General features: G+C 35.9%; 1 protein-coding gene across 1 annotated transcript in view; it reads right to left on the reverse strand.

Annotated features, from left to right (window-relative positions):
* The window catches only part of LOC150085330 (uncharacterized), a 79,149-nt gene extending 78,500 nt beyond the window's left edge, over positions 1-649 (reverse strand). The window contains exon 1 of the mRNA XM_090373155.1: positions 48-649. Within this exon, the coding sequence (XP_090229281.1) occupies positions 48-639 (592 nt within the window). The 5' untranslated portion in view covers positions 640-649. The remainder of the gene's footprint in view (positions 1-47) is intronic.
* Between the last annotated feature and the right edge of the window lie 24,373 nt (positions 650-25,022).

A 25,022-nucleotide genomic window follows, 5' to 3' on the forward strand; every position in this document is an offset into this window, starting at 1 on the left:
TAAAAATGACATTACTAAAATTACAAAACTAATATCTGTATACCCACCATTAGAGTAAATTTGCCACTTCGACAGTGGCAATACCTCTTCACAAGATTCAGATAAACCATTTTTGTGAAGAGTTTCTGCTTTCGCAACTCTATTGTGATCCTTTCTGTAATTTTTCTCTATTCTGCCCAGTGATTTTTCTGACAACCTTGACGAAAGTAATGCTACATGAGTTTCTGAGGCACTAACAATATATTGTTCTGCATTTTCAATCATTAAATCTGCAACATCTTCACTGTCCAAATAAAAAGCATCTGAAGTATAATGCTGGAAATTGGCACTGGAGGTAACAAGTTCATTACCAGTTGTCTTTACTCTTCTTAAACCTGGAGAAAATGACTTGGCTTCCCTTCTTTCTTCCTCCTCCTCTTCTCTTTCTTCCTCATTAGATGCATCATAATCACTTATCAGTAATGTTGGTGCTGAAGCTGATGGCTGAAGAAATGCAACCAGCTTTGATGAATGAGAACTAGTTGTACTGGTGTCAGAAGTTTCACGTACAGATGAACTTTCATCATAATTTGTAACAATCTGTTCATCTTCTGTTAAATATAAAAGCTCATAATACATAAAGAGATATAAAAATTCCATTATGCTCCACATTGTTGCCATAAAGAGCTGAAAATAAAATCATAGTAATTAAATTAAAAAACCTACTTTCTGATAATAAAACTCATTTAGCAAGCTCACTGTGGAATATAAACAGAAATTTTAAGTAAAGTTCATCTCATTTAACTTCAGACTTTCTGGAAGTTGCTATTTGGAAACTGTATCATCACATCAGCATGGCATTGTATCCATCTGGCATATGTTCCCCATTCAGAAACTACAGCTATCACAAAAATTTCGTGGTACTTTCCTGAGTATTTAAAATGCACATAGCTTAATTTAATAACATTTAAAATTTTTGCAGTACCCTTCTCTAAATTTAAAACGTATATAATTTAATTAAAAATTACATATTTTAATATATGTTAAAATTATCTCACCACCCTATGCAATAAAAGCAAAAATACTATATTTGCACATTTTCAGTTTTAAATACTATACTGCCTTTAAAAATAATTTTTAAAGTGTATTGTTTTTAACTATTTTTATTTCAATCTCAAATTCAAAAAAAATTCAAAAAAGGTCTCAAATAAATGCTAGAAGATGGGCAGACTATAAATAAAGCTTGTTATGAATGACTAGTTTACAAACATTATAAATTAAGTATGAAAAGTTATAAATAATTGGCTATTCTTTACCAAAATTGTTGACCCTGACTTTCAAAAGAATTCATAGGAGCCTATTTTGATTGAATGCAATAAAAGCAAAAATACCAAATTTGCACATTTTCAGTTTTAAATACTATGCTGCCTTTAAAAATGATAAGAGAAAGAATAATTACAAACATGCATTCATTTTTAGAGAATACAGTTAAAATCACTATTAAAATTTTTACTCTCAGATGGTTATCAGTTTCATCTTCACTGCCATTTATAAAAGACATCAGTCATTCTATTATTCTTTCTTCAATCATATCACCTTTGACTGAATAATTATTTTGTACAAAATGCCATATAAATTGAGCATAAATATAAATCTCTCAAATACCATATAAATTGAGCCCCTATCTATCGATTATCACCTGATTTAATGCTTCTTACCATAAAGCACTTACGTTTGATTCACATTTTTTTCATAATATGACTTACTGAGTCCAGCAGAGCTCTTTAGGATCGAAGACAATGTACGGCAGTAACCACAAAACTAAATGGCCATGCTCATCTATACGTTCATCTCTAATGTAATGTTTCACTGCAAGTTTATTTTCTTGCACAAGACTTGAAAGTTGTCTTCAATCCATCCAGTGGATAAGAAATATTATTTTTATACAGCCATAATTTGATGTATTTTTTCCATGCAGCTGTTGTACTCCTATTCATTTGCTGCTGGATGTTGTCAACGACAATTAAACTTCTTTTTGAAAAACTGGGCAATAACTGGTTTGTAACCCATTCATTGAAAAATACTCAACATCCATCAGTGGTAATCACTCACCTTTGTTTGTTTATGAGTGAAACAGCAGACTCGCATTCGGAATCCAACTATTTTCATTACCATCATGCAGAAAATAAAATAAACCGTGCAATGTCACTTCTACTTGCACTTTTGAAATGACAGCTCCTGGATTCATCCTGCTAATCCTTCCTTGGTTTTGGATGCATAACTATACACATTTCATCTATGTAAATAACTGGATCCTCTATGACAATATAGGTTTAACCACTTGTCACCCATTTGGAGCAGTCTGGGTCTCATCAGCAACAGGAGGAATTTCTACAGTCCTCTTCAATCAAAGGTAGTTGAAAAAGCCCTACTCCCTCTGCCTGAGATCAGGCAGAAAGACTAGGGTTTTCCTGTGTGTTATTCTGGGTTTTTCAGCCCACGCCGCTTGTAAAAGCAATACACGAACACAAACTTCTACAGAGAGAATATATGGCCATAGATATGGGTACCGTCTGGGGATTGTTAAAATAATAATAATTATTATTATGTAAATAACTGGACAAGGATTTTGTGATGAAAGATTATGTTTCATTTTTTGCAGCTATCTTCTCCCGGCAACTGCTATATCAGCACATTCAGTTAAAACTTTATGATTATCATTCTTATGCCATTCAAATACAAAATCTTTCATGACATGGTATAATGATACACAGCTACCAACAAATTCAACCTCTCTGTCTTTAATCAATTGAAGCAAATTGTTTAATGATAGATTATAATTTTTAGCATATTTGTTATAAATCAAACATCTTAAACAATCCTTACTGAAATTGACCATTCCAGAAATGTTTATGAGTCTTTTGGGTCTTCTCTCCCCTAGCATCAGTGGCATCAGTTGCTGCATACAAGGAATTTCTAAAGTCCTCTTCGATCAAGGATAGTTGGAAAATCCCTACTCCCTCTGCTTGATTTTAAGCAGAAAGAGTAGCATTTCCCTGTGAGTTATTCTGGATTTTTTAGCTCACACTGCTTGTAAAATCAATCCGTGTACACACACTTCTACAGACAGAATACATGGCCATAGATATGGGTAACGTCTGGGGATTGTTAAAATAATAATAATAATCATTATTATGTAAATAACTGGACAAGGATTTTGCAAAAAAAGATAATGTTTCATTTTTTGCAGCTATCTTCTCTTGGAAACTGCTATAACTGCACATTCAGTTAAAACTTTGTGATTATCCTGCTTCTGCAATTCAAATTCAAAATCTTTCATGATGTGGTGTAATTTGATGTGGCCAATTTGTAATGACACACATAGCTTCCAAAAAATTCAACCTCTCTGTCCTTAATCAATCGAAGCAAATTATTTAATGATAGATAATAATTTTTAGCATATTTGTTATAAATCAAACATCTTAAACAATTTTTATTGAAACTGTCCATTCCAGAAATGTTAATGAGTTTTTTGGGTCTTCTCTCCCCTGGCATCAGTTGCTGCATACTTTTCAAAGACCAAGAAAGGGTTAGATTACTTGGGTTGTCAGAAGCTTGACAGCCAATGTGTGGCAAATCACTGCTCATATTGGTCTGTGCACAGCGCTGCCTTGAGTACTCTTGAACAGTTCTTTGCTTGTCATTTTATTTGCCTTCTAACTTTCACAACCATTTCTGTAGCAACTTTAGATTCCCATCAGGGCAATGAAAACCATATTTTGTTGGTTATTCTACTACAATGATTAGCTTAACATGCTGGGAATTTGCATCCATATAGGTCACAATTATGCATGCAAGATTTCAGGTGGATCTGTCCATTTTTTCTAGGTTGTTGGTTTTAGGTGCAAGCCATATTGCACCATTTTGTATTATGTTTGTACAATTTTATGCATACTGGCCAATTTTCATGTTGTACAGACTGAAAACAACCAGAATAACTCAGGGGGGAGAAGGAGGAGGAGGAGGAGGAGGAAACCAAACTTCCTCCACCTGAAATTGAATAATTACACCCTCAACTGAAGCAAGCATATTTTAAAAAGAATCTTTCCAGATGGGACAATAACAAGGAGAGTAGATATATATATATCTGTATTCATCTCTGAGAAAGTGGAAGAGTCATGGAATCCACAAAATATTATATTTGAGTAATTATTTATATATTTCAGTTTATTTCTCAGCAGAGATACCTGTATGTGAGTACAGGATTCACTGTATCAAGATCACCGTCTGACTGCTACAATAAACATCCTATGCATAGTTGAAACTACCTCCTTTACTTACATGTGGTGTCATTCTTATATACTGGATAGAATTTGAATATGGTAAATCATGTGGAGGAAAGACACATGACTGAAAGGGGGGGGAAGAGCTTTTGTTTTTCTAATTGCAAAACACATTGATTCAAGAAGAGCATATCCAAGTGATGAGAACTGTCAAGATAGTGAGCCAGCCTGGTGTGGTATAAGCTATCAGAAAGCAAAAATTATACTGTGGCATACTACAGACTAAATAATTGCAATGAATATGAATTGCCCTGGTATTGTACTACTCTAAATAAAAAGCAATTCACCAATGGAGAGGTATATTGTTATTTATTTAAAGCGGCCACTACTCAGACCATAGTTATAGCTTACGTGGTTGAGACTTTTGCCCTAGACTTAAATATATCTAGTTCATTTACTGCACCATCTCATATATTGTGGATACACCTTTCCACTAGGTTGTTCAGGGGTTTACAGTACCTGCTGATCCACTGAGGATACCCTAATAAGGGCTGAAACCATTGTCCTTATATAAATAAATAATGATGGCCCTATTTCTTTATTTATCTCATTGTTTATTTAAATATTAGCATTGTGCAACATATAGTAGTACGAGTATTTCGTAGTTCAAAACTCCAACATAGCAGAAAATTTTAAATTTCATTTATGAAATCAAAAAGCAGAGTATCAATCTGGACAAAACCATCTGCTTTTATTTCAGTTAATTTTTTTTTTTTTTTAATTTGCTGCCTAGTGTTATTAATGTTCCATTTTAATTTTAGCAGAAGAAATATTATGTGTTGCATTTGCAAAAACCTGAACAGAAATCCAAAATCTTACTTGACACAACAAACAAGATCACATTTTCAATATAAGTAAAATACTTACCCCTGGTGATGAATATTTGTCCAAAGGAAAGGGACCAATGCTAGTGCTAAACTCCCTAAGAAAAAAATTAAGTGCTGGACCAACAAGAAGTCCTATTTGTCTAAATGAAACAACTAATGAAATAATTGCAGTTCTTTCATCAGATCTAGTTGAGCGTGTTATATCAGCAAGAATAGCAACACCTCCTGAAGATCCCATTCCTAGGAAAAATATTTCATGAATATATATATAAAAAAAAAAAGCTTAGAAAGAGAAAATTCTAATTTATTAATGTATTTTGAATTTTCACCATGATAAAAGAGGTTATACTGACACTATGTTATTTACAAAAGATTCTTTCTTTGACAGTTTGATCAGAGTGATGTTTCAAATGCATTTAGAATCACGTTTTATCAACATGAGGGAGAGAAGAATCAATCTCATAGGTTTCTACATGTATTTCACAAAACAAGAGCAAGGTGCATTTTAGTGAAGACAAGTGGAAAACATGCAGAAACCTATGAGATTGATTCTTCTCTCTCTCATGTAAAAAACTCCAACATAGCAGAAAATCAAATCAAATGAAGTTGGGTAACATTTAAATGATGAATCAGTTGATCAATTTACTTTCTTGATATTGATTCTTCTAGTAGGGTTGATTCATTTCCAGAATCACTAGCTACTAAAGGGGACTCAACATTCCTGTCACTGATGACTTCTCAGCATGCAATAAAAGCAATATCCTGGAATAACTTATAAATATCTTCGAAGCTACTAGGTTTTACATACCAACTAAGAAATATTGTTCAAGGTTTAGGCCTAAATGGATGTCAAATGAACTTATGAGACATGTAGCAGTGAAGAAAAATGCATGGGATACATATAAATTAATGGGTGACATGGAAGCCTACGATAGATATAAGCTGGTCTGTAACCAAGTCACAAAAGAGGTTAGACAAGCAAAGGTAGATTATGAGAAATCTTTGGCAAAGGACGCAAAGAAAAACAGCAAGGAGTTCTTTACCTATGTAAATTCTAAAAGGAAGGGGATGAATCAGATTATCCAGTGGACCATCGATGGTTCAACTGTTGACGATCCTGCTCTCAGGTGGCTAGCAAACTAAATGAGATTGCATCTACATTCACACGTGCTACCCACTGCCGCTCCTGCCCACCTGGCTACAGAAGCATCATAAGAAGTTATTCAGGGAGAGGAATGCCAGAGGTGAACTAAACTTTGACAGTGAGCTAAATGATTTTGTAATAACTGAGAGGAAAGTGGAGGAGAAATCGTTGAAGTTAAACATAAGAAAGGCACCTGGGGTGGATGGGATCTATCCAGTTATATTAAAGGAGGCAGCAAAGGAAGTAAGCAAACCCTTAGTCATAATTATGAGAGCTTCCTTGGACTTGGGGCAGGTACCCATGAACTGGAGATGTGCAAATGTGACCCCAATTCAGGGAGAGGAATGCCAGAGGTGAACTAAAGGGCGACACAAGTAATTATAGACCTGTTTGTTTCTTTGTTTGTTATTTGGTTTTTAGGTGCATTAGCAACTAAGGCCATATTGCTCCGGAATATGCAGTGGTCATTCTCTGACCTTTCCGCATCCTCCGTATTTGGTGGTGATGGGCTCAAACCCCGGTCTAATCAAGAAGCATGTGCTACGTACTGCTGCTCTTTCCCACCTGGCTACGGAGGCGCCTTATAGACCTGTTAGTTTAACTTCTGTTCCAGGGAAATTAATGGAGGCACTGGTTAAAGAACCATTGCAGGATCATCTAGACAAGACTTCAGTTATAGTTCAGACACAGCATGGGTTTGGGCTCCTCAATAGCCAGGTGGGCAGGAGCAGCAGTGCGTAGCACACGCTTCTTGATTAGACCAGGGTTAGAGCCCGTGACTACCAAATATGGAGGATGCGGAAAGGTCAGGGAATGACGACTGCATATTCTCGGAGCAATATGACCTTAGTTGCTAATGATCCATGGGTTTGTTAAGGGGAAGTCTTGTCTGACCAATTTGATTGGATACTTTGATATCATATATTTGGATCTTAGAAAAGCTTCTGATACTGTTGCACATGGAAGACTGCTGCACAAATTGGAGCAGTGTGGCATTGGAGGCAAATTGTTGCTATGGATAAAGGGATGGTTGAGTGAGAGAAGACAGAGAGTGGTAATCAATGGACACTGCTCTTCGTGGACTAATGTTATTAGTGGAGTCCCCCAGGGTTCAGTGTTGGGTCCATCGTTATTTTCTGTATTTATTAATGATATTGGTTATGGTATATCAGGCTTAATATCGAAGTTTGCAGACGATACAAAGGTCGGCAAGGTTTTTAATGACACTAATGACAGACTGCTGCAACAGGATCTAGAAAAGCTGAGCAGATGAGCTGAGAGGTGGCAACTAAAGTTTAACATTTAAAAATATGTTCAGTACTGCATATGGGAAGCAGTAACCCCAGAGTAATGTATCAACTGTGTAGTACTACACTGACAGTGGTAGAGAATGAAAAGGACCTGGGGGTAATTGTGCAGGCAAATATGAAGTTTTCTGAGCAGTGCAGACAGTCTGCAAGTGTAGCTCATGGTGCCTTGTTAATGATATACAGGAATTTTTCTAGCAGATATAAGGAGGTGATTAACCCCTTGTGTAAGGCAATGGTCAGGCCACACTTTGAGTACTGTATACAGGTCTGCAGGACTCATTTTAAGAAGGATGTGGAGCTGTTGGAACGAGTACAGAGAAGGGCAACAAGATTAGTAAATGGAACAATGGGTCGCTCTTATGAAGAAGGGCTTAAGTTTTGCAGATTACAGTGTTTGGAGACTAGGCACCTGCGAGGTGATCTGATTGATGTGTATAAAGCCTTGAATGGTTTGAGAATGCTCAATGCTGATGGGATTCTTCCTCTTGCTCAGAATAATTACCTGAGAGGGCATAAATTCAAATTGAGGAAAGACAGTTGTAGGACAGATGTGCGGAAGTTTGCCTTTAGCCAGGGGGTAGTTGATTGGTGTAACAGACTTCCATCTTTTTTTGTGGAAGTTGATGGCCTAAATAAATTTAAGCTGGACAGGTATTCGGAACAAATGGAGGGGTGAAATCAGAGCTTTTTTTTTTGGCTGATGCTGCATAAACTTGCTTTCTTGCATCGTGTGCCTCTACTAATGCTAATATGTCAGTTTTTTGTTAATCATGTATATCTGGTGAGTCTGAAAATAGCATTCCTCTCATCTCCTGCCCACATAATTCAATTTGCAAATATCAGATGCTCCGATCTTTGTCATGCTAAATATCTAAGGCTGACATTACATCAAAGGAAGCATTATGTAGACCAGTGGCGCACAAACTTATTTCATTCATGACCCCCTTTATTAAATATAAAATTGATGCAACTCCCCCCCCCCAATGGAAAGCCCCAGAGGGAGGATGACCAGATTTTTAAAGAAAAATGGCATTTTATAAATTATGTAGTAGAAAATTTTATTCGAGTACTGAGAAAGGAATAAAACAATTGTTTCCTTTTTAATTTGCACATTAAAATAATTGTTTAATATTGTAACTGAACACAGCAAAAATAACAAATCAAATTCTTATTCTTCAATTAAAATTACAAAACAATTAAAAATGAACAAATACAAAACAAAACAATTAATGAGAAGGATAAGCCTGGATAACCAATATTTGGATGCAATATTTGAAATCGCTGATCTTGTGACATCTGGATGAAGTCTGGAATGCTGTTTTGTTTTTATAGCTGTTAATTTTGAGAAACAAACCTCACATAAATATGTAGACCCGAAAGGTAACAATGCTTGTATCACCATTTTTGATAATTCTGGATACTCGTCTTGAAGAGAAAGCCAAAACTTTTCACAAGTAGTCTTGAAACGAGATGTAATGCTTCGTCAGATGACAGGTTGATAAGATTTTCCTTTTGCTCAATGGTAATTTTGGGACACGAAGAAATTTCAAAAGCAAGGGATCATGAATCCAATCCAATTTAATGTATCTCCAAAACTTTTTTTGGAGATATATTAAATTGTTTAGAAAAATTCTGAATTTGCATTGTTAGGTGGGTGACAATGATATCCTTACATTGTAAAATGTCAATATTATTGCTATTAACAAAATCAGAAAAGCATGGGAACATTTCAATACTATTACGCTCAAATTCAGTTTTCCAAAGGTTAAGATTATTTTTGAAAGCTTTTATTTTATGACTGAGTATTAATATATTTGTTCCCTGTCCTTGAAGGCTTAAATTTAAATCATTAAGTTTTTGAAATACAGTCCATTCCGGTTATTTGGGACACATCGGGACTAGTGCATTTTGGCCCGATTAAGCGACTGCCTCAATTATCCGAAGTTTCACGTAAATAGTTAAAAATACAATGTACCCCCCCCCATCAAATCACGTTACGACGAACTCAACATAGTAAAGTACCGTTCACTATACAATGTGCAGTAAGCGCCGGTCATTGTGATCACGTTTGTGAATTGAATTTTAATTCTATTAAACAGCGATTCTAATTAGCGAAAATAGGAGGAATATTATCCACAAGCTATAAAAGCAAAGATATATTAAGCACAAATTTACCCTTTATTACTTTGCCAATTAAAAAATTAAATGATACGTGAAAATCAGAATAATTAATACGTACTGTAATATGTACATACGAACTAGTTGACATTTCTGTTCACTGACATTTGTGGGCGGGGGAGGTTAAAATTTAAAATAGTAAAAAGATACGCAATCAATAACAAAGAACAGAGCACACAAATTGCAAGTAACACAATACGCGCAAGTGAGTAACGAGTTACAAAGCTTTAAAAATAGGAATGAAGAGAAGATCTGAAAATTAATTTTTTTATATGATTGAAGATTTCATGGAAGTGTAAACACATTTCACCATAATAACCCACAGAATTCCAGCTGTCGGTATTATCGCAAATTCAGTAAGATCGAGTATACTGTACGTTTATGATAGATTTCACTAACAGAAAAGCCCAATAAACAGGTGACTGCTAATTGTTTTTATTGTTTTATGGTTTTGACCTCTAGAATTTCAACCGAACCATGTGGTACTGTTGGAGACAATCATAGGGTAATCTCTAGTGCTGCGGTCTCCTGCCCCAATTAAATGGCATGCTGTCCCAATTAAACTAAGTAAACCCTGGCTATTTTCTTGATTGGTTTCTGTTTTTTAAGATTTGCCCCAAATAAACGGCTGCCCCGATTAACTGGTGGCCCAAATAACCGGAATCCACTGTATATCAATAAGGTAGCTAAGTTTTCCAAGCCATTTTTGATTTGTAAACAACTGAGCAAGGTTCTGATATGTATCTGATAAAAACAATAAAACTTCAAGTTTAAGGCCATGAAGGATTCCATTTCATTAAAAAATATAGTGAAAAGTCTGCTATTTAAGCTTCTACTTTCAATAAGGTTGATAATACTTACTGCATCTTTCAAAGTTTTGTGCAAATAAATTTGCATTACCTTCGCTACTAATGCATCCCTGTGTATAATGCAATGATTAATAACTATAATAGGAGCAATTTCCTTCACTTTGCCTTTTAAACCTTTATTTTCTCCTGTTAATACAGCCATCAGCACAAATTGCAACACACTTGTTCCACATTAGATTATTTTTTTGAAAGAAAATATTTATAAAATCAAAAATCTTCTGGCCCGTCGTTCTTCCTTCCAAAGTTTTGCAAAATAGAAAATCTTCCAAAATATCCCCTCGTAACAGTATCCAACATATACAATAAGTTGAGCAAGGTTTGAAATATCTGTGGATTCATCTAACTGTATTGCGAAAACTGGACTTTCTCTCAATCGATTTAATAAATTGAATTTCATAACTGTAATATGCCTTGAGACTGTGTCTCGGGATAGAGGAATGGTATTTAAATCGTTGCTGTACTTTTCTCCATGCATAATTGAAATAATTTTTACATTGCAGCAGGGAGAATGCATCATATTATGAAGAAGAATAAAGCTTGCATGTAACACTTGCTATATACATTTACTGGTACCATACATTTGTACCTCTGGCCTTTAGGCAACACAGTACAGGCATTTTAAGAATTTGTGCTGCTGTAGGATGCATAAAATAAGGGCTAAAGGGATTAATTGAATAGTACTCCTCAGTACTACTCAGCAGTTGAGTGGTACTGAGAAGAGAAGAAAAATGCATGGGATGCATATAAATTATCAAGCAACTCAGAAGCCTATGGCAGATATAAGCTAGTCTGTAATCAGGTAATAAAGGAGGTTAGGCAGGCGAAGGCAGATTACGAGAAATCTTTGGCAAAAGAGGCTAAGAAAAACAGAAAGGATTTCTTTGCTTATATAAACTCTAAAAGGAAGGGGATGAATCTGATTGGTCCACTTGATATCGATGGTTCGACTGTTGATGATCCTGCTCAGATAGCAAACAAACTGAATGAGTATTTTGCATCTACAATCACACATGAGGAGTTATTAAGGTTTGAAAATGGCAGAAAGTTATCAAATTGTAGCAGCGTGCTTAATGATTTTGTAATAACTGAGAGCAAAGTGGAGGAGAAATTGTTGAAGTTAAACATAAGAAAGGCACCTGGGGTGGATGGGATCTATCCAGTTATATTAAAGGAGGCGGCAAAGCAACTAAGCAAAACCCTTAGCCATAATTATGAGAGCATCCTTGGACTCAGGGGAGGTCCCCACGGACTGGAGATGTGCAAATATATCCTCAATTCACAAAGGGGGATCGAAGGGTGACACGAGTAATTACAGACCAGTTAGTTTAACCTCTGTTATGGATAAAATAATGGAGTCACTGGTTAAAGATGCATTGCAGGATCATCTAGACAAGACTGCAGCAATAATTCAGATACAGCATGGATTTGTTAAGGGAAAGTCTTGTCTGACAAATTTGATAGGATATTATGATGTGGTTACAAAGGAACTGGATGCAAAAAATAATTTTGATATCATATATTTGGATTTCAGGAAAGCTTTTGACACTGTTGTGCATGGAAGACTATTGTACAAATTGGAGCAGAATGGTATTAAGGGTAAGTTGCTACAATGGATAAAAGGATGGTTGAGTGGGAGAAGACAGAGGGTGGTAATTAATGAATGCTGCTCTTCCTAGACTAATGTTATTAGTGGAGTCCCACAGGATTCGGTGTTAGGTCCACTGTTGTTTTGTATATTTATCAGTGATATTGATGAAGGTATACCAGGCTTAATGTCGAAGTTTGCAGATGATACAAAGGTTGGCAGGGTTGTTAATGACAGTAATGGCAGTGTGCTACTGCAACAGGATCTAGATAATTTGGGCAGATGGGCTAAGAAGTGGCAACTGAAGTTTAACTTGACAAATGCAAAGTGCTGCATATGGGTAGAAGTAACCCCAGAGAAACGTACCAACTGTGTGGTACTACACTTAAGGTGGTAGAAAATGAAAAAGACCTGGGAGTAATTGTGCAGTCAGATATGAAGTTTTCTGAGCAATGCAGACAGGCTGCCAGGGCAGGTCATGGGGTTTTGTCAATGATATATAGGAATTTTGCTAGCAGGGAAAAGGAGGTGATTGTCCCTCAGTATAAGGCAATGGTCAGGCCACGCCTTAAGTACTGTGTACAGGTCTGGAGGACTTATTTTAGTGAGGATGTAAATTTGCTTGAGCATGTAGAGAGAAGGGCAACAAGATTGGTGAGAGGAATGAAGGGATCCTTTTACCAAGAGAGGCTTAAGTTCGGCAAATTGCAGCGGCTGGAGACTAGGCACCTGCGCGGTGATCTGATTGAGGTGTATAAGGCCTTGAATGGGTTGAGCATGCTGAATTCTGATGGGATCCTTCCACTTGTTCAGATTACGAACCTAAGGGGGCATAAATTCAAATTAAGAAAAGACAGAGGTAGAATAGATGTGCGGAAATTTGCCTTTAGCCAGCGGGTGGTTAATTGCTGGAACAAACTTCCATCTGTCGTTGTGGAAGTTAATAGGTTAAATAAATTTAAGGAGGAACTGGACAGGCATTTGGAGGGAATGGTGTGATTTTTTTTTTTTTTTTTTTTGGCTGATGCTGCATAAGCTCATACACTTGCTTTCTTGCATCACATGCCACTACTGCTACTGTATTAATACATACTGAGAAGTTGCACTAGCCAGCTGTTTTCTTTGTATCCATAGCCATTGAGTAAATTAAGGCGTATTCCCGACGCAGTACATTCGTATCTCAGACTTCGTTCAAGTAGCAAGGGCTCTACACCTATTAAGTTGAAGAGTAATTAAGTTGAAAAAGTAATTTTAACAACAGTTTTTAGCAAAATATTTTGCACAAAAGTTTGGTGAAGACAGATAAAATACTTTTACCTCCATTGCATATCAAATTAGGCATAATGAAGCAATTTGTTAAAGCATTGAATAAGAATGGCAACTGCTTTAAGTACCTTTGCAGTAAATTTCCCAGTTTACCTGATTCAAAATTTAAGGAGGGTATCTTCATTAGTCCCCAGTAAGGAGGGTATCTTCACTGGTCCCCAAATTAGAAAATTGGTTTTAGACGGTCAGTTTGGAACTACTATGACTGACATTGAAAGGGAAGCCTGGATTGCTTTTAAAAGTGTAATGGAAAACTTTCTAGGAAATCATAAATCACAGGATTATGAGAAAATTGTTCAAAATACGCTCGAAATGCTTCGCAATTTAGCTCGAAATGCTTCGCTTGCATTACAAGCATCAAAATTCACTTTTTGCATGCCCATCTCGATTTTTTCCCCGAAAATCTTGCACAGATGAGCGAAAAACAAGGAAGAGATTCCATCAGGACATAAAGGAAATGGAGCAGAGGTACCAGGGAAGGTGGAATACAAGCATGATGGCCGACTACTACTGGTGTTTAAAAAGAGAGAAACCTGGCACTGTAAATAAAAGAAAAATGATTAAACGTTCTTTTCAAACAAAGACACAAAGGTCTGATTAATGAAAGGTTCAGAATTTTGATTAATACTTGTTAGTATTTACGTATTTTTTGATATACGAAAATGTAATCCAATAAATTTGTCATTACTAAATACAATAAAGTTATATACTTTCGTAAAAAACAATACTTTTTTATTTCTTAAATTGTGATGTATCTGGGGATGTGATAGAAAAAAAATCTAAGTCATATTTGAAATCACAGCAACATATTTCGGCAGTAGGACCTATTGAAATTCAAACCCCAGTGAACAAACTTAAATTTGTAAACTAATGTTGTTTTTTGCCTTTTGTTCCTTTCTTATATCACATATGCAAGCATTATGTCTGGGTAATAAAATAATAAAGTGAAAATAAAACAGAAAAGAAACTACATAGAGAGCTCCACTCAAGCTACTAATATTTAGGGTCTGTACAATGGTTTTACTACCTATTTAAGTGGAGGATTGTTTCCCAATAACAGTATTTGTTATTATACCCATTTTTTTTAAATTCAGGTATCTGTGATGCAAAAATAAATAATTACTGAAGTATCTACCATCACGAGATGTTAAGAAGTTGTACATCATTCATTTGAGAGTCCTACCTTAAAATGACAAATGTATTAAGTGATAACTGAATGTGACAAGAAATATAGGATGGAAACTCTAAAAAACATTTGGTTGTTTTAATGTGCACTCTGAGAGACTATTTCATCCAATCTTATTATCAATAACAGAAGAAATTTAAACAGTTCGAAAAACTGGAAACATGTCCAAATTTAAAATTTATAAACTCACAAGTCTTCTCTTTTTGAAATAATTTTAAACACAAACATTGTTTTTAAGCATTTTTGCTATTATTGTGGTGCTATCTAATTATCTTCAGCCAAAAAAAGTATTTATATTTTAAAAATATATAAAAATGGTAGCAGACACTCTCCAAAAATGAAAAAAGTATAAGAAATTCCTTTATAGGTATTAAGAAAATCAGTACATTCAGTGAAGTAGGCAAACAAAATTTACTGTGAGAAATTCTATTAGAGTGAAAGAAGTGAATGAATGGAAAATTTTTATGACCATCCGACTAAAAATGTGGAGGAAAAGTACAGTCTATGCCTGCAGTGTTAGAATCATTAGTTCAGGTTTAAATCAAAATGCTTTTTATATTGTTTTATCCTTTCTTATTATAGAAATTTTTCTGATTTGGATCAGTAGTTTCTACTAGAAACTTGGGTGAAATTAAGTGAACTTTAAAAGATAAATGTATTAAGCGATAACTGAATATGACAGGAAATATAGGATGGAAACTACAAAACATTTTGTAGTATACAGTGGTGGACAAAAAACTGCATCACCTTAAAAAAAAGTAACATTTGTAGTGAAACGTATAAGATATTTTTTTATTACAGTCATTTTGCAACAAAATGACTCTTTGCAGCAAAGCCTCTTTGTCACAAAGCAAAGGTATTGCATCAGACAATGCTTCTATTGCATCAGCCGTTTCTATAAATATGGCGATGGAATGGTATACACACTCATTAGTATCCTGTTTTGTGGAGGTGTAAGCATGGCTCCATATGTTCAGTTGACACCAAGAAAAAAAAGTGTAGCTGTTGCTCTGTCCCAGGAAGGGCTTTCTACGCGTGCTATCGCTGATAAAATAGGCTGCCACCAGTCAACAATATCCTGGGTGCTGAAATTAAAGCGTGAAACTGGTGATGTGAAGAGAAGACCTGGATCAGGCCGTAACAGAGTGACTACGCCTTCCCAAAATCAATATTTGAAATGGTTATGCCTTCGTAATCAGCATGCTACTGGTCCTGATCTAAAACTGGATTTTGAGATGACTTGCTGTGTTCAAACAAGTGCATGAACTATCCAAAGATGACTTTCATCATGCGGTCTGCATGCCTATCGGCCCAAAAAGAAGCCTTTGTTGACCCAACAAATGAGGAAGGAGCGACTTGCTGGGGCTAAAACGCATGTTTCATGGACAAAAGAGCAATGGGACATCGTCATCTTTTCTGACAAATCAAAATTCAACCTGCATGGCTCAGATGGGAAGCGATATGTCAAAAGACGAAAATAGGAGGCATACCATCTTGACTGCGTAACACTGACTGTAAAGTTCCCTGCCAGTCAGATGGTCTGGGGGTGCATAACAAGCAAAGGGGTGGGGCGAATTAAGTTTATTAACAGAATGGTGAATGCAGACACCTACACTGCTATCTTGGAGGAATGCCTGAAACCCGCTATTAGGAATCGCCACACAGACATTCAAAACCGCATTTTTCAACAGGACTCAGCACCTTGCCACACCTTACTAAACAGCATATAAATGCAATAAAATGTAATTTGTACACGTAAATGCAATAAAATGTATGTTTGGTTGTCATGATTGCCATTTGAATGATTTCTCATATTTCCATTAATTATGCATTTTACCCTTTGAGAAGATATTTATGGCAATTAGGTATATCAGGTGGAGTCTTTTTATTGGATTTCATTCACAGAGATATATATCCCATCTAACAAATGCATTTCGAATATTTCTGCAACCCAAAATGCAGCGCAAAACATTATTTGCAAAATTCACAAGTGATGCAGTTTTTTTTTTCCCGCCACTGTATGTTTTCAAATATGAACTAAAAAAGCTCTGAACATGTCTATAAATACTACAGTACAGCTTATAGTAGGATTTAGATCTATGTTTTCACAAATAAAAAAAGATGCAAAAACTTACGAAAAAGAATTGATCTTTCAAACCATAAGCTGCTGTATGTTGCACTAATAAATAACACTTTCCTAAAAATAAAAGTTACACTATAGCTTACTATAGTTATATTGCACTATTTACACAGGTTTAGAGCTTTTTAGCTCATACCTGAAGAGCAAAATTACAATTCTCTTTTTATAGAAGCATTAGTTATTATTGATGCAGCATAAGGAAACTCCTCATGATAGTATCTTACAATTTGAGAGATCAATGTGAATTTTCATTTCATTTTATATTTGTTGCAATAAATGACTTAGTAATTAATCAATAACTAATAATAATTATGACATTTATTAATGAATACATTAATAACAGATATATTCATGTGTTATTTATTAGAATATGCATATATTCTAACTTCTCTGAAATGATAACGGCACTTTTTTAACATATTACTTAATGATAAAGCCACTAAAAGGTTACTGTAACATGGCCATCTTACCTGAAACAAGTCTGCCAATTACTAGAACCCAACCAGAAATACCAAGAAAATAAATTATATTTCCAATGATCTCTGCAACATTGGTTACAAGTAAAATCATTCTTGTTCTTCTAGTATAATCAGTCCAACTCCCTACCAGAGGATTAAAGAGTAATCCAGAAACACTAAATGCAGATATTACTAATCCCAGCATGTAAGGGGATGCAGCAAGTCTTATATGAATGTAGTCCCATAGCGTTGGAAATATTACAGCTGAAATAAAAATACATATATGAAATAACAATTCACACAGGTATTGCACGTTATTTTTTTTAGTCTAATGAAATTAATCCAAATTGCACACAATATATGAAAAAAAAGGTAAAAAAAATTATAATTAATGAACATTAAAAGGAAATAATAGCAAAGATTAATAAAGAGTCTATTAAAACTATTGATGACCTGCTTTCACATCATGTGCTCACTGGTCTAAATCAACATGTCAATCAATATCTGAGTTCAACAACTGTTCTGACACTTGCAATGGCAAAATGCAAATTGTGTTGGCAATGTCAGTAGCCTGCTCCAACAGTAGTTTCATTGTGAATACATTTCTACATTGTATTCCTCTTATAATAAAGTTTATTTTTGAGACAGTCGATAGGAATGGAGCCATACTGCAATCAGCATGAATTTACTAAGGAGAGATCTTGACTGACCAATCTGATTAGCTACTACGAAGTTAATCAGATTGATACTACTATGAAGTTAATCAGATTGATACTACTATGAAGTTAATCAGATTGATACTACTATGAAGTTAATCAAAATTACTTTTCACAGTTAATCAGATAACTACAAAGTTACCTGATTAATTACAAAGTCTTTGACACTGCACCATACATAACTGTTTTATAAATTAGGGGCATGTAGCATTAGAAACAAGTTACTACTATGGATAAAGGGATGGTCAAGTGGTAGGAGACAAAGAGTGGTTATAAATGGCCATTGCTCTTTGTGGACAAGGGTCAGTGTTGGGCTCCTTGCTGTAAAAATGTACATTTATTTGATTATAAGTGATGGTACAGCCTCTTTAACCCCTACCTAGGACTGCCACTGCACTTATTCATATGGAATCTGAGTGTATTCTACTTACTGCTCTTGCAAATTTGCCACATCTGGATATGCAAAAGAGAGAGAGATATTAAATGGGAACAGAGACACTCACTAATTCATTAAAAAATCCCTATTACAAAATAGGGATTTTTTAATTTTTTTTTCATATTTTACAGTAACTAAGATATAATTAAATTTCAAAATAATTAATTTAATTTATAAGCTATTAAGGTGAAAATAAAATATTTTCATATTATATAAATTATTAAGTCTGTTTCTGTTATTATAAAGATATTTATATCATGTAAATTTTTTGTCTTTATAAATATTAATTTCTTAAAAATTATCAGGGTACCTACATAGCATAAGAACAATCAATTGTGGTAAGGAAAAAAAAAGAGTATTTTAAAATATTACACATTTTAGTATTTATAATATCACTTTAGTAAATGATATGATACAATAATAATGACTTGTTATTCTTTATAACGATTTTAATATTTTACAAAACACAGGGCCGCTGTGACCCTATGTCTACCAGTAAACGAAATCAAATTTTCTACCCCAAAATACTTAGATTAAAAAATAAAATATGGCTTAAATAATTATTATTAATTTATTGAAAAAGAGAATTACAATATATCTCACATATGATATGAAACAACAAACAAACAAAAACAACAAAATCATTCTGAAAAGCTGGAAATAAACTTTTTAAATTCTAAATCACAGAAAAACAGTGCACTTTTTTCCCAAGGAGAAAAAATTTCCCATTTTAATTTCTTCATCATATTTTACCATCATCATCAATACGGATTAGGAGGTAAGTTTCGTGATATTCATAAGCAATGCTAACAAATAAGTTTCACATTGTTATATTTTTCATTATAAAAATTATTTACCTTGAAAACAAAATTGAAATATATAGTGTAAACAAACTATTTTGTAACTGCGAAATATAAATATGAAACACAGATCCAAGGTAATAAGCGAATTAACGTCAGTCTGCAATTTCACGTACTGTATTTATTTCAAATGAATTATTTGTTTGCTGTGTTGAATACTGGCAAACATTAACCAGATAACCAGTGCAAATTCTGGGTATGTGGGACAGGTGATTGGATAACTTTTACCAATACTACTAAGTTGCAGAATGGTACTCCCTTTAACTCTTAATTCATGCTTAGCAGCAGCAACACTAATTACCTCAATTGCGTGAAGGCCAGAGGTGCGAACAATGTGTTTCCAGTTAAATGTCTTGTAATCCATTCGTTATATGGAAATTTTCTTTGTTCTACGGACTATTTTAAACGTTCCATATCAAATGAAACATACACGCTGAGAATGAAGTATATGCTCAGAGTAATTTTCAAGTTAACTCGCACAAGTGCTCTTAGAGATGATAATGTGGTAACTAGATATTTAGACGGCGGTAAGCTTGTTGACAGAAAATGCGGAAAAGACGCAGATGATATTATTATTTAGTACATTTGAGCATGGGGCCGTGTTCAACAAAACCAGTTGAACATGCTTGTGGCCAGCGCTGCCGAGCGTAGTAGCACACAGTTGATAAGTTACTCTGGAGTTACTGCTATCCATATGCAGCACAATGCAATTTAACATTTGTCAATTTCAACTGCCATTTCTCAGCCCACCAATGCAATTTTCATAGATCTTGTTGCAGTAGCTCACGCTGATTAATGTCATTAACCACCCTCCCAACCTTTGTATCATCTGCAAACTTAGACATTGAGCCTAATATACCTTCATCAATATCATTCATAAATATTGAAAATAATAACGGGCCCAGCACGGAACCCTGGGGAACTCCACTAAAGTGGAGTTCCCAAGGGTTCTAACATTAGTCCAAGAAGATCAATGCCCTCTGATAACCACTATCTGTCTTCCCACTTTACCATCACTTTATTCATAGCAGTAACTTGCCCTTAATGCCACATTGCTTCAGTCATTTATGTGCAATAATATCAAAAACCTTCCTGAAATCTAAGTATATGATGCTAAAATTATTTTTTGCATCCAGTTCCTTGGCCACTGCATCATAATACTAACCTATCAGATTGGTCAGACAGGACCACCCCTTAACAAATCCATGCTGTGATTGAAGTATAATTGTATGCTTGTCCTGGCGGTCCTATATTACTTCTTTAACCAATGATTCCATTACTTTCCCTGGAACAGATGTTAAGCTAACAGGTTTCTAATTATTTATGCTGCCTTTTGATTCCCCTTTATGAATTGGGGATACATTAGCCCATCCCCAGCCCATAGCGATCTCCACTGAATCCAAGGATGCTTTCATAATTATGACTAAGGGTTTGCTTACTTCCTTTGCTGCCTCCCTTAATATAACTGGATAGATTCAATCACACCGTGTGAATTTTTTGTGACCATCTTCAACAATTTCTCCTTCACTTTCCATTTAGTAACCACAAAGTCATTTAGCTCCTTGTTAGCATTTGATAAACTTCTGGCATCCACTTTTCTAGCACACTCTGAGTTGCAATGCATACTTTGTAAAGGCCTCTGTAAACTGGAACCCCCGCAATGCATGTCCAACACTACAAGATGGTGGGCCAGTGTAAACAAACTATTTTGTAACTCTACTAATAACATTAGTCCACGATGAGCAGTGACCGTTGATTACCACTCTCTATCTTCTCCCACTCAACCATCTCTTTATCCACAGCAGCAGTTTGCCTCCAATGCCACACTGCTCCAGGTTGCAGACTGTGAGGTTCTCTGGCTGGGTGAAGCCTGGGGTTACCAAAGCTTGACAGGGAGGGCCTCTAAAAAAAAAAAAAAAAAAAAAAAAACTTTTTGTTGGAAAGGAGTACTGGGAAGACAGTTTGAATAGGGAAGTATAGATGAAGAAAAGAAAAGTGGATGGTAGCAAGATTTTCAAATGGAAACAGAAGTTGAAGGGATAGAGGGACACCCATCCTCCACAGGGAGGGAGTGTTAACAATAGAGGAAGATTTGGGGTGGTAGGGGCCACCAGGCAAAATATTTCGATGGGAGGTGAGGGAAGTGGGTTTCAGAATGGGAGTAAAGTCATAGGGTCAGAGTGCCCTGTGGTAAGAAACACCACCACTCGCCAGACCAGCTGCAGCCAGTGTCAGCAGATCCCATGCCATACCTCTGAAGAGGGGAGGCATGTTCTCTTCAGAGGGGAGTTCTTAAGTAGGCTGCCCCTACTGCAACTAATTTAGGGGGCCTGTCAGAATAAATGCACACTCTACATGTACTCTGATCACTCTCTCACCTGTCATACTTGTGCACAGACAATGGCACATTTTTATATATATATACATTTTTTTTTTTTTAATGAAAATTCCAAACATGAGAAGTACTAGAACATACAGTACTTAGTACTGTGATTTGATTAAAGGTTGAGAAGATGAAAGAAAATATTTGTTGACATTAGACTTGAACTTCTGTAGACTGTAATTTTAAGGAAATATGCATGAAGGAAGGTTCTTCCAGAAAACGGCAGTTGAATGAATAAACAAGGAAGATGAAAAGTTGGTTCTGTGAATTTGAAGTTGAACAGAAAATGGAAGTTGGCTGATGGCAGCACATGTTTAAACTGTTTTGAAAGAGAGAGTGGGAATTATAGAAGCCAATTCAGAACAGTGCCCATGGAAGTATCCATAGAAAAGGCATGCAGCTGAAACAGTACGCCTATGAGACAGTGAGTGGAGAGACTCTGTTAGAGAGGAGTCATTAATCAACCTAACTGCCCTCTTCTGAATGGAATCTAGAAGCCTGAGAGAGGTTTTGGGGGCACAACCCCAGATGTGGGAACAATATTCCATGGCAGGGCGGATTTGCGATTTATACAGAGTGAGCAGCTGTTTGGAAGAAAAGTAACGCCAAGAGCGAAAGAGAAAACCAAGTTTTTTAGATGCAGAGGAAGCAATATTTGTAATGTGCTTGTGCCAAGAGAAATTAGAAGTAAGGGTAATCCCCAAAAGAGATATATAACTTTGCCTAGAAATCGGAGTATCACCAAAGATAAGCATAGGAGCAGAAGAATCCTTTTTGAGAGATATAAGACAAGACTGAGTTTTAGAAAGGTTGAAATCAACTAAGTTGTCTTTGCCCCACTGGAGAATTACCTGGAGATTGGCATTTAAGGAATTGGTAGCAGATTTTCGAGAAGTTGAAGCTGATTGAACAGGACAAGGTTTCTCAAAATGGAAAGTGGAATGCAATGTGCTATCATCGCAAAACAATGGATAGGATTTACAGTCGATGGAAGAAGGCCATTAATATACAAGAGGAAAAGAGGGGGGGAAAGAACTGAACCTTGGTGGACACCAGCATTAGTGGAGAAGTTAGAAGACAGAGAGCCATCTACCATCACCCTCAGTGAGCGATCAGAGAGAAAACCGGATGACCAATTACAAAAAACAGTTGGCAAACCATAAGATGGAAGCTTGTTTAGAAGACCTTTATGCCAAACATGGTCAAAAGCCTTTGAGATGTCAAGAGCAACTGCTTGTGTTTCATCAAACTTTTCCATTGAATTTGTCCATAAATGGGTAACATAAGCCAGAATATCACCAGTGGATTGACACTGACGGAATCCATACTGGCGATCGTTGATCAGACGGAAGGTTTCTAGGTAGTTTAAGAGTTGGCATTTAATTGATTTCTCCATTACTTTAGAAAGAGTAGAAGTAATTGCAATGGGATGATAATTGGATGGGAGGGACTTGTCACCCTTTTTAGGAATTGGCTCGATATGCGCAAATTTCCAAGCAGAAGGAAAAACACCTTTGGAATAAGAAAGTGAAAAAAGGTGGCAAAGAACAGGGGCATAGGTTTTGAGAACAAGTGGAGAAATACCATCAGGACCTGGAGCTTTCTTAGCATCAATATTCGTCAAAATCCTTCTGACATCCTTTTGACGGAAGACCACACGAGCCATTGAATGGAACGTGTTCAGAATGGTGGGAGGTGTTTTACCAAGATCATTAATACATGAGTTGGAAGAAAAATGGGATGCTAGAAGGTCAGCTTTATCCTTGGCTGAAGTGACAACAGACCCATCTCGTTTTGAAAGAGGTGGGAGCAAAGATGGGAAAAAGTTGTAGCCAATAGCTTTGGCAAGAGACTAGAATTGCTTGGCTACCATTAGGGCAAGAAGCAAGTTTTCTACTCTTAGCCTGTTCAAAATCTGGTTTGGACTGATTAATGACTGCATATGCCATACTGATTAATGACTGCATATGCCATATATGTGCCTATCATAAATTTAAGAGCAAACAAACTAATTGACCATGGCATTGCTTTCTCTCACTTATTTGCCACCTTACATCCATCATCTTTCAACCAGACTTTACACAGTTACCACCTAAATATAGATAGCATATACTAAGAAATACACACTTTTTTTGTTTTTAATTTATTATTTTTCTAAACTGGTCACAAGCATTCACTCAGGCATCACAAGTTTACACAGATGACTTGTCATTCATACACATTTTAACAACTGAGGAGTTGAATTTTTTTATTTATATATATGCATATTCTTCATGGTACAATTTAACACATTAAGTACTTAATGGGCATTCTCATGCAATCCCTATGTTCAGACATTTATTCCACTCAGTACCCTGAATAGGACAGGGACAGACACTTTCTTTTTGTTGCAGATTAAGTGGATTCATTTTCCACCTACAACAAACTTCAAATTAATATATATACATGTTATTTTTAGTTTTTTTCTAGGAGCATTAGCAACTAAGGCCATATTGCTTTGCGAATATGCGGTGGTCATTCCCTGACCTTTCAGCATCCTCCGTATTTGGTGGTGACGGGTTCGAACCCCGGTCTAATGAAGAAACGTGTGCTACGCACTGCTGCTCCTTCCCACCTGGCTACAGAGGTACCAATATATACATGTACTAACACATTTGTACTTACACTCACAAACATACAATCACATACCCACATACGCATGTGGACACTCACACAGATACATTAGCATAAGCATTAGTTCCACCAACCAACTACTCGCTGGCTAAAGGCAAATTTTTGCACATCTATCCTACATCTGTCTTTCCTCAATTTGAATTTATGCCCTCTCAGGTGATTATTCTGAGCAAGAGGAAGAATTCCATTGGCATTGAGGATGCTCAAACCATTCAAGGCTTTATACACCTCAATCAGATCACCTCGCAGGTGCCTAGTCTCCAGACACTGTAATTTGCAAAACTTGAGCCTTTCTTCATAAGAGCAACCCTTTGTACCATTCACTAATCTTGTTGCCCTTTTCTGTACTCGTTCCAGCAGCTCTACATCCTTCTTCAAATGAGGCCTCCAGACCTGTATACAGTACTCAAGGTGTGGCCTGACCATTGCCTTATACAAAGGAATAATCACCTCCTTATCCCTGCTAGAAAAATTCCTGTATATCATTGACAAGACACTATGAGCTACTCTTGCAGCCCATCTGCACTGCTCAGAGAACTTCATATCTGCCTGCACAATTACCCACAGGTCTTTTCATTCTCTAGCACTGTCAGGGTAGTACCACAGAGT

The sequence above is a fragment of the Mastigoproctus giganteus genome, chromosome 5 (assembly GCF_048544385.1).
Source record: "Mastigoproctus giganteus isolate SK-2022 chromosome 5, ASM4854438v1, whole genome shotgun sequence".
Classification (NCBI taxonomy): Eukaryota; Metazoa; Arthropoda; class Arachnida; order Uropygi; family Thelyphonidae; genus Mastigoproctus; species Mastigoproctus giganteus.